Source organism: Delphinus delphis, chromosome 1 (genome assembly GCF_949987515.2).
Source record: "Delphinus delphis chromosome 1, mDelDel1.2, whole genome shotgun sequence".
NCBI lineage: Eukaryota > Metazoa > Chordata > Mammalia > Artiodactyla > Delphinidae > Delphinus > Delphinus delphis.
In genome coordinates this window covers 144,535,041-144,547,869 of record NC_082683.1, presented here as the reverse complement: position 1 = coordinate 144,547,869, position 12,829 = coordinate 144,535,041, and the positions used below count along the sequence as shown (strand labels likewise).

The following is a 12,829-nucleotide window of genomic DNA, read 5'->3' as shown; positions in this document are numbered from 1 at the left end:
CCGGGCGGGCGCGCGCGGGGTGGGGTTCCGGGGCCGCGGGGCGCGCGCACGCGCGGGCCCCGCCGCCCAGGCCGCCCCAGGCCCGATTCGGTGGGCTCACCATGACAGGCCCCGCGCCCGGGCGGCGGCTGCGGTGGCTGGCCGCGCTGGCCCTGGTCCTGGCGCTGGCCGCGGGGCTCCTTGCAGCCGGGGCCGGGCAGGCGCCGCGCCCTGCCGAGCGGGGTCCTCCGGTGCGGCTCTTCACGGAGGAGGAGCTGGCCCGCTACGGCGGGGAGGAGGTGAGCGGGGAAGCGCCGGCCCAGGGAACGGGTCGAGTCCGGCCTCGCGGAGAGGGAGGCGGGGATCCCAGGAAGCCGCGGCGCCGAGGGGAGGCCTCGGGGAGAGGCGCGGGCCTCGGCGGGCGCCCCCTCCCGGAGTCCCGTCTCCGAGCTGGGCGCGAAGCCTGCCGGGCTCCTCTCTCCAGGCCTGGATCGCCGCCTGGGGACAAGGCGGGAGTCCCCAGCACTCGGGGCTCCCTGCTTCCGCCTTCCCCAGCCAGAGCACCCCACCCCGCGCTTCGCCCTCTCTTCCCGAGAGCTGTTTCCTAGAGACTTTTGGCTGGTGGTCTGTACACGAACCTCAGAACTTTTTTGTTTTCAATGTAAGCATCAGCTGCGGGCACACACTTCTGCCCGCTCCTGGGGGGAGTGGGGGGAGTGGGGGGAGAGGGAGAGAGGGAAGCAAGGCCTGCTCCCCGGGTTAGGCGGGAATGGGGGCAGGTCCATGGTTGATCCAAACTTTCCCTGCACTTTGCCTTCCTCATTTACCGTGCCCCTCTGCAGCTGACTCCTCACACTGGCTCTTAATGGCTGTGCTCTTGAGGCTGAGCCAGAGCTGGGGGAGAGGGCAGGGGGGGAGATCGGAGGTTAGAGACAAAGATGACCCCCAACCCCAGACGCACCCACTTCAGTCCACATCGGTCAGCAGTCTGGACGTGTCTAGGATATTCCTCACAGCCATCTGACCATTCGGGTTGTTGGGGCCCAGTGCGATGGCCCTGGAGGGTGGGAACAGGATGCTGCACATGGGAAGGGCCATGGAGCTGATATTGGATCAGGAGGTGGGGGGAACAGTTTGGTGGGGAAATCAGGGAATTACAGCATTTCAGAGTTGATAGGAATCAACCTCCTGCTTTTACAGGTGAGGAAACTGAGGCATGCCACCAGTTAGTGGTAGAACAAGGAAGGAACCTATTATTCTCTTGTTAAAACACTCTGGTGTGGGCTCCCTAACCCCCAAGTTAAGTAGCCTTAGCTGGACTAGTTTCTCCAGGGGGATTTAGAAACCTGGCCCTTAGGCAGTGGTGCTAGTTTGGGCATCGCTGTAAAGAGAGGTTGGTTAGAAGCCTGAGTTATCGAGAACACAGAAGGAGGGAGACAGGCATGTGACTGGATGTTAAGGGACACCATCTTCTGGAGCAGCAGGGAACCAGATGGTACTGGGTTAGGGAACCTGTGCAGAAAAGAGTTAACATAACAGGCCCGCAGTCCTTAGAAAGGCCTTGGCTGATGTCTGGATTTCCAGGGTGTTCTGCATTTCCCTAACAGATAAAGGTGGCTCGGTCTGGGCTCTTCGTAGAAACTGTGCATTCATGTTGAACACTGCTAGGCAGAGAGGGCCTGCATGGCCGGTCCCCAGTAAAAACGTTGGGCTCTGAGTCTCTCATGGGCTTCCCTGGGCAAAAACATTGCACACGTGTTGCTGCATTTTGTTGCCAGGGAAAGAATGTGCTCTGTGTGGCCCCTCATGGGAGGCAGACAGTGTAAGGAAGTCCACAGGTAGATAGATTCCTCTAGACTCTACCTGTGTCCTTTCCCCTATGACCCTTACTACATCACTGTAATAAAACGTAGCTCTGAGTACAATTATATGCTAAGTTCCATGAGTACTCGTGAATCTCCAAATGGGGGGGGTAATCTTGGGGACCCCCAGCACAGAGTCCAAGGGAAGAGAGAATTCCTAGTGGAGACTGCATGCAGCAGCCATGCCCAGGGTTCAGGATGAGGACTGAGAAAAGACCCTTGGCTTTTTTATGCTGATATTATTGATTGATACTCAACTGCCAGAAGGAGAGAGAGAGGCTTGAGATGGAAGCGGGTTAAGGAAAGAATTGTTTGGGGTGTGGCGCCCAGAGGATGTCTGAGGTTTGCCCTAGATGGTTCTGGTTTATGCCTATTGTCCTGGGATAATTATTATTATTTTTTGCGGTACACGTGACTCTCACTGTTGTGGCCTCTCCCATTGCGGAGCACAAGCTCCTGACGCGCAGGCTCAGCGGCCATGGCTCACGGGCCCAGCCGCTCTGCGGCATGTGGGATCTTCCCGGACCGGGGCATGAACCTGTGTCCCCTACATCGGCAGGCGGACTCTCAACCACTGCGCCACCAGGGAAGCCCTGGGATAATTATTAATAGCACCACCTTTCACTCTCAGAAGTGTTACCGTTTGTATAATACATTATACAAATAGTATAGTTAGAGCGTTATGCCTTTGAATCATATCTGGGTTTGAGTCCCTTTGGGCAAATAGCTAAACCTCTTGGAGTCTCAATTTTCTATTTTCATCTGTGGTACTTGTTATCAGTCAGGGTTCCACCAGAAACAGAACGAGTGAAAAAAATATGTATATGGGTATGTTTTTAATTGCAAGAATTGGTTCATGTGATCATGCAGACTAGCTAGGTAAGTCTGAAATGCATAGGGCAGGCTGTCAGGAAGGGCAGGCCGGAAACCCTTGGCAGGAGCAATGCTGCAGCCCACAGGTGGAATTTCTTCTTCCTCGGGGAAACCTGAATTCTGTTCTTAAGGCCTTTCAACTGATGGCTCACCTAGATTATCCAGGATAATCTCCTTTACACAAAGTCAACTGATTGTAGATATTAATCACATCCACAAAATACCTCCACAGCAATACCTAGATAAGTGCTGAATAACTGGATACTGTTGCCTATCCAAATTGACACATAAAACTGACTGTGATAATGGCTACAGGATAAGAGTTCCTACTCTACTTAGGGGTTTTGTGAGGATTAAATGAGATGGCGATATGCAAAGTGCATAGCGTAGTAGGCCTAGTGTAGTCTTAGCATAGTAAGCCTTAATCAATCTTAGCTGCTATTATTTTTATTAGCTTACTATTAAAGATACAAACAAGAGGCACTATAACAGGCCCATAATCCTCTTATGCAATTCAGAAATCAGATAAGCTCTGAAAAGCAGAAGGTTTTTTGTTTTTGGCCGCGCCGCTGTGCATCAGGCCGGTTCTTAGTTCCCCAACAAGGGATCGAACCCGTGCCCCCTGCATTGGGAGCGCAGATTCTTAATCACTGGACCGCCAGGGAAGTCCCAGAAGGTTTTTTCTTTTTTACGTCATTTGACAGCAAAACCCTGCCTGATCTGAACTCCTTTGGTGATGGAACCTTGTTGGAGCTACATGAGTCTATTTATAGTCTTTATTTATCCTACTTAGTGTGAATATCCATGTTTATGCTTTACTGTGGAAATATTGATAGAGATGACGATGGGGTGCTGCCTCAGACCCCGGTAGGTGTTCTGGCATGTGCCCCATAACACCTTTCTAAAATCTGACAAACTCTGAATTCTAAAACACATCTGACCCCCAAGGGTTTCTGCTATGGGATTGTGGACCTTGTATAACAAGTCGTTCTGAAACAACTAGCTATGAATTCTCATTTCTGTTATAATCCTTTTGGACGAGAGCCAAGGCAGACCCACCTGTTCCACATTCTGCTGCCTGGTTTGTGGTGAGAGCTCGCGCACCCCGACAGGAAGCTGCCTAATATCTTCAGGGGACGCTTCAGATTGGAAATCACGAAAGACAGGGGTCCCGGCTGCTGGTGTCTTTCACCGAACCTACTGTGTTCTGGATCTACTGCACGAGGCCCTGTGCTCCTTTATCCCTTTCGGGCAGTTTAGGTTGTCAGAGTGATCCACAGTGTGGCTCCCTGAATCATTCCCACGTGGGAGTGTGAAGATAGCTACACGTGTGCTTCCGGCATGAATTAGTCCTCTTGGAATACCTGCTGAAATCCGGCCTCCCCGGTGCCTCTTCAAAGCCCATTCTCCCAGTAATCCTAGTAAGGCTTGCAAAGAGGAGGTCATTTCAGGGACCTTTCCTGTAGATAACACACAGATCACAGAGTAAGCATGTTGAACAAAAATGAACGTAGGTTGAGAAAGGTCACATGTGTCCAGAGGGCCTTCCTGTGGACCCTGATTTCTTCAACTGCCCTTATAACTAGAGAGATTGATCACATGTTTTCATTGGCAGCTTTCGCCATGTCACATCAGCGGTTCTTTTAGCAGGGCTTCACTGTTTACAAATTATATAGGTCAAAGACTGGCGTTCAAGTTTTCGACAAGGACGAATGTCGCGGGAAGGGCTTTAGAATCAAACAGGTGTGAGTCTGAATTCTGGCTATTTATTTACCAGCAGAGAAACTGTTGGCAAGTTATTTAAACTCTAAGCCTGTTTCTCCATCTACAAAACAGGTATAGTAATACCTTTTTCAGAAGGTCATTGTAAAAATTGACCTAAGTGACATCCGTTAGTATAAGTAAACATGTATAACATATGGAGAGAACCTAGCACAGTGGAATCTCAGTAAATATGAATTTCTCTGCCCTCCCTTTGATCACACCTGAAATATATTAATTGTCCTGAATTATAAGCCTCTAGTAACCAGCATGAGTGGCTGAGGGCCCAGCCCAGGCAACATGAGCAAAATAATATTCTTGTATGACTTACCCTCACATCGAGCTTTTAGAATAGAAAAACAGCATAAATCACAAGCCATTCGTGAGTTTGGTCATCGTTCTCCCTCGGGAAATAAATGTGTGGCAGGACTGGCGGGGAGAGGTGTATATATCCCTTCTTTGCTGCTGGCATTCTAACCTGTATGTCAGACGCTGGAATCTGCAGAATTTTCCCCAACGGAGACGAGTCACTGGCACGTGAATGTTATTTTCCCCTGCCTTAGCGATGGAGGAAAAAGGCGGGGGAGGATTGGTTTATTAAGGAAAGCAGATGTCATGAAGCAGTTAGCTTTGGGGTAGGGCGGCTGGGGTGACTTCGAGGGTTCTCTTTGGTCCCGAGCAAATGTCATCCTCCACCCTCCAAGGGCAAAACTGACTTTTGCTATCCTCAGAAAATATGTTTTCTGCCTTACTTGCACCGTAGGATACCAAATGCAGGGAGGGGAGGGCCGCCTGCCCCCATACCCCCAGCATGACTTCCGGGCCTGGGACCAGATGTCTGTATTTAACAAACACTTAATATAGCACCAACTCTGCCAAGCACCGTCCTAACCACTTTAAAGCATTAAATCATTTAATGATGACCCGTGGGGAAGGAGCTATTAGCGTCATCTCATTTATCAGGTGAGGAAGGAGCCATAGGGCGGTTGAGTAACTTGCCCAAGGTTACACAGCTAGTGAGTAAAAGAGGTGGACCAGGCTGTGCTTTCTCCAGTTTGTACAAATGAAATGAACCCCCAAGAGCCTCCCTTTCCATCACTCCAGGCAGTGACCTTTTCGGGGGTATATTGGTTCAGCTAAGAAGAAGGTATCAGAGGGCAAGCGTGACCAGAAATGTTGTTTACCTTCTGAGTTTATTTAGGGCAACCCTGGACCCTGAGCTTACCCAAGGCCCCTCTAGGCTTTAGGGTTATTCTTTGTAAATGGAATTTGTCTGTGCTCACTCACCAGCTCTCCCTGGAATCTGTACTAAGGGGGGATGGGGTGACATTTGTTTTCTGCTTTTCTAAAACTTAATAGTGAAGAGTAGGGCTTCCCTGGTGGCGCAGTGGTTGAGAGTCCGCCTGCCGATGCAGGGGATACGGGGTCGTGCCCCGGTCCGGGAAGATCCCACATGCCACGGAGCGGCTGGGCCCGTGAGCCAGGGCTGCTGAGCCTGCGCGTCCGGAGCCTGTGCTCCGCAACGGGAGAGGCCACAACAGTGAGAGGCCCGCGTATGGCAAAAAAAAAAAAAAAAAAGTAGTGAAGAGTAGGACTTGTACTTCTTCTGAAAGAATCATTCTGGACAGACAATAAAGAATATACAGACAGTGAAGGCTGTTGGATAGAGGCAGGTGAGTAAAGAGGTGAAACCACCCTCTCTAATTATACAATAAAATGACGGCTTGCAGACGTTTTGGCTGTGTTAAATGTATTTTGCATCCTACCCTGGTGCACACACACACACAACTGAAACAAAAGTGCCGTGAAACTATGCTCATTTTTACTATGTGTGAAGCACTCTAATGTTCTCTAGTTTCTGCTCTATTTTGAACTTTGTTTTTCCTATTTCATTGTTTTTAAGCCTATTGATAAATCACTAAATTGATTCCATGACCCACTAATGTTACCAATGCCAACTGCAGTTAGAAAAACATGGCCTTAGACCACTGGAGGGCCCAGGTATTTCTGCAGAAGAAAACGTCTGTAGTCGTTTCTCTCCTTTTCAAGAAGAGTCACCGGTGAGGAACTTCTGCTCTGTCCCCAGCCTCTGTTGCAGGGTCTGAGGGTGCTGGAGGCCCAGGAGTTCCCGCCTTCCTGCCTGCACCCAGGCTCCAGGGCTCTCCCAGGTGTGGAAGAGGCCCTCCTTCCTCTGCCGCACTGCTCTGGTATCCCTTTGTCATGGTAGCTCACGTGGCACTCTCTCCTGGCCCTGCTTGGCCACAGGTAGGGAGGAAGGCCAGATGGCCAAGCAAGCCCAAAACCCAGAGGAAAGATAAAGGCCCTGCCTCACTGATGCGGGTGACTCCCCTGGTTCCCTAACATTTGGGTACCTCCAACCCACTCACTCCCTGTGTCTTTCTTCGTGGCCCTGGGTCTTTTGAATGAATTTCCCAGGACACCCACCCTCTCCTGGTCCCAGGCAAGTGCACTGTCCTCGTGCTGTGTGCCCCCTGGTGGGGCAGGCCAGAGAGGGGACTGAGCTTTGGATTCCTGGGCTCCAGATTCCAGAAACTGCTTTCCCTCTGATTTGCTCTGTGACTCTGGGTAGGTCTCATAATCTCCCCAGGCCTGGATGATGAAGGTGCATTTGTAAAACGAAGCTGTTAGACAGATTATCTTCAAGGCCTCTTCTGATTTTAACTTAAAATTCCTCCAGAGTCCTTATCTGTCGCTTGGGAATTACATTTTTTTCTATCTTTCCTTTTGTATACCCAGGAATATAGGAAAAAATAAAGTGTAAGAGCCAAGGAACTGCAAGGAAACAGTATTGCTTGTATATTTCTAGCACCCTAAATGGCTTTTTGAAGGACAAACTGGTAAAATATAAAGAGTGATTTTGTTGTTCATCTACTTATATTCAATATATTGAAACAGGCCTCAAGGAGATAACAAATTAGAAAGTACCTTGTAGAAAGATATTCGTAATGCAGCCGTTTATAGTTCTCAGGAATTGGAAATGATCCAAAATAGAATAGCTACACAAACAGGTACACAGTATCACTAAAATAAAATAGAACTGTTTAAGTGACAGCTGTTTTGGTTATTTCAATACATGAAAATGTTTGTATGAACTAATATTACCTGTAGGAAGCAAAATATTGATATAAAATAAATCATTTACACTGATTACCTCCATGTATGTACATTGATGAAGATGAAATTTGGATTGATTTAATTTTTTTTTCTTCCTGGCCATGCCACGCGGCATGCGGGATCTTAGTTCCCCAGACAGGGATCGAACCCATGCCCCCTGCATTGGGAGCGTGGAGTCTTAATCACTGGACCGCCGGGGAAGTCCCATGGACTGATTTAAGTAATTCATTTAATATTCTTTTGAGTTTTTATCTGTACGGAGCTGCTTCAGTTCCTGGGAAAGGTATTGCCATAGGCTTGTCATGATGCTTCGTGACTTTTCCAGGTTTTTGTGAGTGGGCATGACATTGCGCAGGTGGGGCGAGCTCCCTGAGGACCGGCTTGTAACTTCACCCGCCACCCTCTGCACCGGCTGTGATGGGAAGAGATTTTACTCACTTGAACTGGCGGAGCTGGGCTCTTTGTCTCCTCACAGCTTCTCTCCTGCTTCCTAGGAAGATCAGCCCATCTACATGGCAGTCAAAGGGGTGGTGTTCGATGTCACTTCTGGAAAGGGTAAGTGGCTTGGCTTTATGAATCCTTACCTCTGGGGAGCGTGGCAGCCTGAGTGGGTGCTGGAGGTGTGAGGGAAGGGAGGGAATGCTGGGCAGGTCCTTCCCCCCACCCCAGAATGAGTTCACAATCTTTGTCAGTGAGGTACTTCAACAGTATTTTTCTAATGATGTCATGCTCTGCTCAAAAGCCTTCCATGGCTGCCTGTTGCCTATTGAATCAAAGTCAAACTGGATGATTTACCCTAGATAAAGCAGTGAGAGGAAAAGTATTACTTAGCAAAGAGTCGTGATCCTAGAACATTATAGAACGTTTTAGTGCCATCTCATGTTTTCCGTAATGGAAACTACAACTGATATCGTGGAAGTAGTCTTGTAATGGTTCATTGTTTATCTGATACCAAACAAAAGATGTATGAAAGTAGACTTGGCTTCCATGAACATTTAGGAAGACAGAACACTTTTCTTGTTTACATTTTTTTAAAATATTTATTTATTTGGTTGCACTGGGTCTTCGTTGCGGCAGGCGGGCTCCTTAGTTGTGGCTCGCCTGCGGCATGTGAACTCTTAGTTGCAACATGCATGTGGGATCTAGTTCTCTGACCAGGGATGGAACCTGGGCCCCCTGCATTGGGAGCGTGGAGTCTTACCTACTGCACCACCAGTAGGAAGTCCCTCTTGTTTACATTTTAAATATTTTTAAGGGATTATTTTCATTCTGTATTAAAAAAAAAAAAATCACCTCTCAGCGCAGCATGTGTGACTTATTCCATATTCTGAATTAGCGGAATCCAGTGGGAAGGCTGGGGGCGGCTTATTGGACTACCCATCCTCACTGATGTCCCTCTCCTCAGCAGAGCCTTTGCAGGATTGGGTGGGGTGGGGTCTCAGAAGCCCCGCCCCGTGCCGTGTACAGGCTCCTGGCTGCTCTGTGCACATGCACTCACATCTTCTTCCTTCCTCCCCACTACAGAGTTTTACGGACGAGGAGCCCCCTACAACGCCTTGACCGGGAAGGACTCCACCAGAGGGGTGGCCAAGATGTCCCTGGATCCTGCAGACCTCACCCACGACACTGTGAGCCAGATAATGAGCCTCTGTCAAAGTGTCCCACCTCCTTGGCCATGGCCTTTTTTCTTCCCCACGCCCCACCTCTGGGCAATAGCAAAGCTTCCTAACTAGTCTGTTTACTGTTCCAGAGGTAGCCAGTTGTTTTCTTAAAGTAGGTATCTGCCTGTGCCCCTCCTGCTCAAAAACGTTCCGGGGCTCCTCACTGCCTGCAGAGTCAAGTGTGAACTCTTGTGAACTTGAGATCAAACTCAGTTGATCTTCAGAGTTTGGCTCCAGGCTGCCCTGGCTGCCCCATCCCCCTGACAGTCTGCACCTGCCACCCCCCAGCCTCTGGTAGCTTTGCTGTTAGTCTCTGAGACCCGCTTTCCAGGCTACTACCGGTAGCTCAGGGGAGGAACAGGGTGGGAGAGCAGAGTCTCCGCCGTGCTCATATTTCTGTGAAGGAGAAAATAGCATTAACAAAAACCATTTCGGGGTCTAAGTAATCCCAACAGAAAGGCTGGCATTCACCCCCTGTTGTGCTCAGGTGAGTCACACTCTTAAGCTGCAACGTTACAGAAACAAATCAAGAAACTACAGAGAGGGGGAAGGGTGTGTAAATCTGTAAGGGGAGGAGTGTAGAGGGCAGGGGGCTTAATCGCGCAGGAGGAGGTGGTTGCAGACCGCAGAGCGCCCCCCGACGCCGACCAGGCTGGGGGTTCTCTGGAGTCTAATTCCTACATCAGTCAGACCACAAACACGGTGCAGCCATTGCACCCCCCACACGTAACCTCCGCAACACACACGCACACACAGGGCTGTCTCGAAAAAATTGTCCACGATTTGTTCTCTGAAACACTTTTTCCCTCGCGTTAGGGGGCGTGGGGCGAGTAAAGTCGGGGTAGGGGCTGGCGAGAAGCCGGTGGCAAGCACGAGTCACTCATTCCTACCCCTGTATTTCTTGGGCTTTTCTCCCCAAGACGGGCCTCACATCCGAGGAGCTGGAATCCCTGGATGATGTCTTCACCAAAGTGTACAAAGCCAAATATCCCATCGTTGGCTACACAGCCCGAAGAATCCTCAACGAGGACGGCAGCCCCAACCTGGACTTCAAGCCTGAAGACCAGCCCCATTTCGACATAAAGGACGAGTTCTGATCTGCAGGAGACCGTTCTTGGGAGGGTGAGGCAGGGAGACACTCAGATGCAAACCCTCCTGCAAAACAGGCTGCTGGGGCCTCTGGTCACCGGATCTGAATAAAGCAGACGTTTAACCTGGAACGCTGAATGCCCTTTATTGCCCTTGGTCCACTGTTCTACCCACCTGGGTATCCTGCCCACACACCAGCCAGGGAGGTAATAGTCGCTGAGGGGGGACACCTCCTAGGTGTCAACACGGATGCTGTGGGGGCAGAGGAATTACGAGTGACCTTTATTGCTTCTTTATATTGCTCTGTACTTGCCACGTTTTCTGCCATGACCATGTGTACTTCAGAATAAGCGCCAAAATAAACTTCCTGTTTTCACAAAAGGAGAATTCTTCCACACGTGCCCTCTCCTGGGAGCCCTCGTCAGCACCCCTTGTCTCTGCTGGCCTGTGAGGGGGCTGGGCAGCAGGAGCATCCAAGAGATGTGGCAGAAATGGGGTGCATTAGGTGGAGGGGTGGAGAATGGGAAAGAAAGCTATTAAAGGGGAGTGACGGTATGAACTGGCTTCAGCCCCTTCTGCAGCTGGAAGGTGGTGAGGAGGGCGGGGTCCGGTATGGGCCAAGCCTGCCCTGGAGGTCATTCCAAAGATGGTGAAGCACATGCAACACGCTGGACTCAGGTCAGATTTCATAAGGAAATCCCTTTTGAGGGTAGGATTCTTCCCTCTAAGGGACATTTGGCAATGTCTGGAGCTATTATTTTTAAAATTTTGGTTGTTAAAACTGTAGGATGCTACTGGTATCTAGTGTCCGGTGATGTTGTTTTTGTTTTATTTTAAAGACTTTTTTAAAAATATATTTATTTATTTTGGCTGCACCAGATCTTAGTTGTGGCATGCAGGATCTTTCTTTTAGTTGCGGCATGCGGGATCTAGGTCCCCAACCAGGGATCGAACCCGGGCCTCCTGCATTGGGAGCATGGAGTCTTAGCCACTGGACCACCAGGGAAGTCCCCCAGGGATGTTGTTAAACATCCTGCAATGCGCAGGACAGTCCCCACAGCAGAGAATTACCTGGTCCAAAATGTCAATTGTGCCAAGGTTGAGAAATCCTGGAAATTTTACGGTAGAGATAAATTTGACATACAACTTTGTCTTTTATTTAAACAAACAGCAACTACCCCCAAGAGAGACCTTTTACATAGAAGAATTTTAAGCAGAAGAATTTCCTAGGGTGACTGTTCAAAATGCTGATTCCTATGTCCTACCCCTAGAGATTATGATTTAGTATTTCTAGAACATGGCCTGGGAACTGCATTTGTAATGAGCTCCCCAGGAGACTGTGATACACTTGGGCCCAGATGTACTTTGAGAAACACCACTTACGCCTTACCAGTCACCGCAGGGAGGACTCATCCAGATCCTTTTGGAGGACCACGTTTGACCTTTGCTTTAGTCTTTGGTGTGTCCAGACTAATGGTGAACTCCTGGGTCCCACTCCAGAAGCAGGGAGCTTGCTGGCCATCCAAGAGGAATGGGTCTAGAATTTATCAGAAGGACTCTTTGGCCTAGAATTCAGGAAGTTGTTCACGTGGCCAAGGTAGTCTGTACTGGGACATTTTGCCCCCAAACAGATGATGTATGAATGAATACAAATGGTTATAAGTCCTTGGGAACCCCCAAGAGATGACTTTTACTTATGTACCACCCACTTCCCACATCACCAAGCAACGGATGGGCTAGGATTCCATCCCTTGGAGCCCCGTCTCTGCAAGGTGGGCAAGGTCTCCAAACTCAGGTCCCTGGGAACTTTCCAGGACCACTGTTTCCCCCGCTCCCCTCTCCTCCCCTTGCCCCCATCACAGCACATTTTTCCCTCAGGGTCTTAGGATCCCCACTCCTGGGTCAATTCTGCCCAGTTCCCTGCCCTGCCCTTCAAAGACCACCTCCTACACCCCAGCAAGGGTCTTCTCTGAATAAGAATGTCTCTCATTTGGATATTCCAAGTCAGCGTTTGCCAGGACAGAGCACACACAAATCTGGGCACCCCAAACAGGCTCCACTCAGGGTAGGTACAGCTCAGGGGAGGGGGATGCAGGCTGGTGGGGGGATTTGCATCATTGGTGTCTATGGGACCTAAGGAAAAACACAGAGATCCCTGGAGCCCAAAGCCTGCTGCCCCATTTACCCCTTCTCCCACATTTGTCATGTCTTCTTTGGTTTAAAGGTTTATATCCTTGCAAGACTCAGCTTGGATGTACCTCTGCCAGGAAGCCTTCCTCTGAGGTCCCCTATAGCTTAGCACTCACCCGCTTTGCTGTAATTGCCTATTGATGAGATTGTCTCCCCCAAACACGAAAGCACAGACTCACCTAGGGTGGCCAACCTTTCCCGACTTGCTGGGTTTTACACTGAAAGTCCTGCATCCCAGGAAACCCTTCAGCAGACCTGAGGGACAGAGCTGCACCAGCC

General features: G+C 49.8%; 1 protein-coding gene across 1 annotated transcript; it reads left to right on the top strand.

Annotated features, from left to right (window-relative positions):
* On the top strand, positions 1–10,740 carry NENF (neudesin neurotrophic factor). The gene is made up of 4 exons (XM_059994998.1): positions 1–278; positions 8,105–8,165; positions 9,135–9,238; positions 10,192–10,740. Exons 1-4 carry the CDS (start codon positions 102–104, stop codon positions 10,366–10,368), a joined length of 519 nt encoding a protein of 172 aa, XP_059850981.1. The 5' UTR covers positions 1–101; the 3' UTR covers positions 10,369–10,740.
* Positions 10,741–12,829: the final 2,089 nt, after the last annotated feature.